Genomic DNA, 5,000 nt, shown 5'->3' with positions numbered 1-5,000 from the left:
TGTATATTCTGCTTATCTTGCTCCATTTCCACCCCAATCTGTGTGTATAGCCAAAGCATTTTTTTAAAAATATGCATCATTTAGACTGATCTCGGAATATATGTATATTCCTTAAGAGTTCCTGGTGAAAAAAACCTTAAGGAAATACAGCAATATCAAGCCTTAAGAATACAACTACTATTGTAGTACACCGATAGAAAATCAACTCACTGTTCATTAAAATTGTGGGGGGGACCCTGAAAAGCAGTTTTTAAATGTCTTGTTCATTAGGAATTAGTGACACTTTACATCATAAGCTGACCTCTAGTTTACTCTAACATTCCGTGCCTCCTTTTCAAAAAGCATGAGTGATTTTACTTCTCGTTAGTTTCATAACAAAACTGAACAGAGCTGGTCTGAGAGCAGACAGGTGGAGTGGAAGTGCCCCTCCTACACTCTAACCACACACCTCAAACTTGACCTGATACACCTCGCTATTTTAGTCCACAGTCTGTCTTCAACCAAGAGTGACAATCATGCTAAGATACATGGAGGTTTTGTTGTTAGAATCAGTGAGGGAGTATTGAAACGAACTGATGTAATTTATCAAGGATTGGAGCAGAATCGAACAAAGGTATCTAATTGCTAAACCGAGATCTACTAACAAATAAACCTACATATTTATAAATTAGCTCTTTCTCAGAAACACCATATTAAATCTTCACATGTGTTACACATTTATCTGTCTATTTTTTCTATTTCATCATTAATTTCAAGATAAATAGGAAAATAATCTGAATAAGCACAAAAGTGTATTTGTTGAATCTAGTAAAATGAGGGCTGCACTAAAGTTTTTAGACTGTTGGACCTTTCTAAATAATACTTGAGCCCAGATGGATAAATATACAAATTCTTATTGAATTTTGTGAATATTTTGTCTAATATTTCGTTTAGATGCATTGATGAGATAAGATGCATCTCTGGATTTGCTGCCTTAGTTTGCCCGCTGGTGAAATAGACACGCCAAAGGACATTAAATTACTTGAAGATGATTTTTTTTTAATTTTAGGAGGCAGCAAATGATAACAATACAAATTACCAAGTACATCTTACTGAATATTTTCGTGTTCATTGGAGATGTTGCTCTACTAAATTACTTCTGGTGTATCAATATACCACTCACTGAAGAGATCTTTTTAAACACAATAAAATAATAATAGTAAACTAATATATAATCAAGATCAGAGTAAGAGAATGTAAATGTCTTATCTTTCCCCACTTTTTTTGTAAGATTAGGATAGATGTCTCCCAAATAGGACACTAGACATGCAGTGTCAATCTTAAGCGTATGATTATCAGAATCTTCAATGCACTTTAATTACAGTAACAGCAAGTGATCATTCTTCATAAGTAGTGATGTTTCCATGGGATGATAATTTGCCATATTTACATAATTCACACCACACCTGGTGAAATAAAACATTGCTCACTAAATAACATCATAAGAGCCACAAACTGTTTTAACAAAAATAGAGAATTGCCTTTGTTCTCTTCAGAATTACTTTTGGTTCATATACTTATAAGGTGCCCTTTTTTAAAAAAAGTGGCATGGGTATATGAACTACATCTAGTGATTTCTATTACTATTCTGCAAATGATGAGGGGAAAATATTTTTTGTAATAACTCATAAGCTTAGAGACAGTGACGTTCTCTGCCATTTGGAGGGGTTCTTTATATTGCGTAGACGGTTTTCACTAAACACATAAGCATATTTAACTTTTTTCTGTATCATTTCAAGGTGTTCTTTTTTCCCCACTGTGGAGGAAATATGCATTCAGTGGTTTTAAGTGGAGCATATGCCTCTGAGATCAATGCGGCTTAACGCTCTGTCTTGTGTTGTGTGTTTGTTTAGGCACCTTAACAATGAACATGCATTGGACGACAGAAGCACTGCCCAGTGTCGAGTGCAAATGCAGGTGGTGCAACAGTTAGAAATACAGGTTTGTCACAGGCTCCCTTAGTGGCCTCCTTCCTCTGACTTCTGCTTTTGAAACTGAGGACTGGGCAGATCCAGTGTCTTCTAACACAATGACTCATAGAAATACATGGAATTTTAGGTTGTTTACAATGACAGTAGATTGCTGTAGTTTAATGTACTTACCACTTAGATTTATATAACCTTTAGATGACCTCGTATACATTTGTCTATCCCCAAAGAGTCAAATCTAAGTTTTCCCTAATAAGGGTTAGACCAAAACCCCCCAAGTGGATATGATTTTATCACAGAGACAGTTTTTACATGAGCTAATAATGATTTTTCCATGAGATTTTTATATTAATAGCGAAAAGCCTTTACAGTATTATACCTGTAATTTAATACCCTAAAAAAACCCTTTCTCTTTTCTAACTCTAGTGTATTACTTTTTTTATTGAAGTATAGTATATTTTTAATTAGAGAATTTGCAAGGAGTTCTTAAGATTTGTCTTGAATAGAGTAATGGCAAATCATTTATAATATCACAGATGGTGATATGTATATTATATCAGATGCTGCTAACTTAATGTTAAAAAATTACTGTTAATATTGAAACAGAATTGGCCAAAAATAAATAGAACTCATAAAACTGATCAGAAAACAATTATATCACTCTCAGTATCCTTATCCATGTTTTTCCTAACCCTTTAAGGCTTCCTGTAATATTTCAGCTTAAAGATTATTTCTTCTCAATCAAACCAATACCTTGTTTCATTTAATTAAACATACAGTTTCTTTGTCTTCACACTTTACTACATCTTAAATTGTTTTAAATCCATCATTCACGTAAATGCCATTGCTTTTTTTCCAGAGCTACTAAAAATACTTTATTTTTACTTGTAAAATAATCAAGAACACATAAAAAAGCATCATTGCTGGTGTCATTTACAAAGCCTCTTTGGGGGTAAACCTGTTTACTGTTTATAAAAGGTAGACTAAAATATAAGAGTTCAGCTGATGATACAGTCTGCAGTGTGACCAATTATGCATCCTTTTTTTTTTTTTTTTTTTTGCTGTGTCTGACTGATGGAAAAGTAAGGTCCGTCGCTTGTAATGAGACCCAGTGCAAGTGTAGATGCCTACGCCGTGGCAGAGTTCAGCGTTTCACACTGCCTGGTCTCTGTCACTCTATTGAATTAGATTGATGATGGCAGATTGCAGGGGGCACTAACTGGACCTCAGTGGGAATGCATGAAGTGTGGAGACAATCCTGGCAGGCACTTCGCTTTGAGAACCCTTCACCCCTTCACAGCTGCTGGCACTAGTCCATTGCTAACAGTGTCCACAGGACTTTAAAGAGACACCATGGGCCTTCTAATTTATGGTTTCAGTAACTTGTTACTGTCGAGGCAACTGTGACCTCAATTCTCTTATTGACAAAAAGATGAAGTGTTATTTGTTTTCTCTGACCTTTTAACATAAAGGAAGCTATAAAAGTTTTTTTCCCCCCTCCATAGCTAAAGTTGCATTTCCTCTCAGATAAGTTCTTAGGGACACAGGCTTTTATATGCAGGAGTCATTACTCAGAGACAAGCTCAATGATAAGATGTATCACTGCAATAAAATAGCTGTATCAGTCATTTCTAAAATGCTCCTGATCTCACTCTTTCTTAACAGCTTTCTAAAGAACGCGAACGTCTTCAGGCGATGATGACCCACTTGCACATGCGACCCTCAGAGCCCAAACCATCTCCCAAACCTGTAAGTGCATATTGCTTTATAAACAGTAAATAGCTCTACTGATGTAACCGACTAAGAAAATGAACAATTTAGTGACAGTTAGAAAACAATGAGTGTGATGAAAAATATGGCAATAAAATGAAAGTAAAATGCAATCGCTTGTCAAATTGTATGTTTCTTTTAAAGTAATGCTATCTTTTACAAAATCTATCCAATCTACACCATGGGTGACACTAAACAAAGCACACCTATCAGTGCACAAATCACCGCCTGGAGGCTGAAGCCAGAGAGAATATCTTTCTGTGATAGGTTTACAGATATTAAAGGAAACCCACTTTCGAGCAATGTGAAAAGCAGTAACAGTACAAATCACAAATAGAAAGGTATGCAGTGTGCCGAAGAGGATTTGGATCCATCATAAGATGCATATAAATAGATTTTTTTTAAATCAGATATTTGGTCAAAATGTCATAGTAGTTTTAAAGCCAATTTTCTTCTCTTTCTTTGGTTATTTCAGTCAGGATGCATTTCACAAGAAGCATACATACGAAATGCATATATAGTGCACATCGTGTTAATTTAGAGAGCTTATGACAAAGGAAAATGGGTGATTATAGAAAATAAAAACTGTAGTTTCCCTAAAACATATGTGTGATTTAAGCCAACCCGATAATGTAGTCAGATACACAGACTGTTGAAAAGAATATACTTTATCTCATTCAGCTAATGTTTGCACAGAAACTTAGAGTAATCAACTGGGTAACTCTAGTTTAATGAAAGTTTGGGGGGCTACTTTTTAATAAGGCCCCTGGATAGCCTGATGATTAGTGATTGCCAGCTTTGCCTCTTCCTCCGTTTCTTTAGGTGAAAAGAGATCACGTGGTTTCGTAGTGTGGGAGAAGATAAAAGACAGACTCCACTGTATGCGTTTTCTCCCAGGGTCTCTGATATTACTGATCGATTAATATTATTCAAATTTTACTTCTTTTTGCATCGAGACTACATTTATTTAAATTCTGCTAAGTTATTTCCCCAAGATATCAGAGTTTTGCCTTTGTACTATATATAAGTGCAGGTGACTAGTAACACATTTTTAATAGGAAGAAAGGAGAAACGTTATCTTTTTTAATCTGACACGTTAACTTTTTTTTAACTCTAGAATGTCTGGTTTTCCAATGAAAAAAATAAACTTTCGAGACTCTTTTGGATGCTGTATTTATGATTTTTTCAGTAAGGTTTTTTTTTCCCCCTCGTTGCTTCTATAGTATAATGTAGATAATCACAAGACAGAATAATTGTCTCATA

The 5,000-nt window shown here is 34.9% G+C and overlaps 1 protein-coding gene across 11 annotated transcripts in view; it reads left to right on the top strand.

Annotated features, from left to right (window-relative positions):
- Positions 1–5,000, top strand: part of FOXP2 (forkhead box P2) — a 498,059-nt gene that overhangs the window by 457,889 nt on the left and 35,170 nt on the right. For 9 of the 11 annotated variants that reach the window (XM_072964634.1, XM_072964637.1, XM_072964632.1 and 6 more), the window contains 2 exons: positions 1,893–1,980; positions 3,633–3,716. In XM_072964634.1, the coding sequence (XP_072820735.1) occupies positions 1,893–1,980; positions 3,633–3,716 (172 nt within the window). Of the gene's footprint in view, positions 1–1,892; positions 1,981–3,632; positions 3,750–5,000 lie in introns of those variants that run through there. The other 2 variants (XM_072964643.1, XM_072964642.1) reach the window with 1 other exon arrangement.

The sequence above is a fragment of the Vicugna pacos genome, chromosome 7 (genome assembly GCF_048564905.1).
Source record: "Vicugna pacos chromosome 7, VicPac4, whole genome shotgun sequence".
In the NCBI taxonomy this organism is placed as follows: domain Eukaryota; kingdom Metazoa; phylum Chordata; class Mammalia; order Artiodactyla; family Camelidae; genus Vicugna; species Vicugna pacos.
The sequence above is the reverse complement of the archived record's forward strand: the minus strand, read 5'-3'. Positions and strand labels throughout refer to the sequence as shown.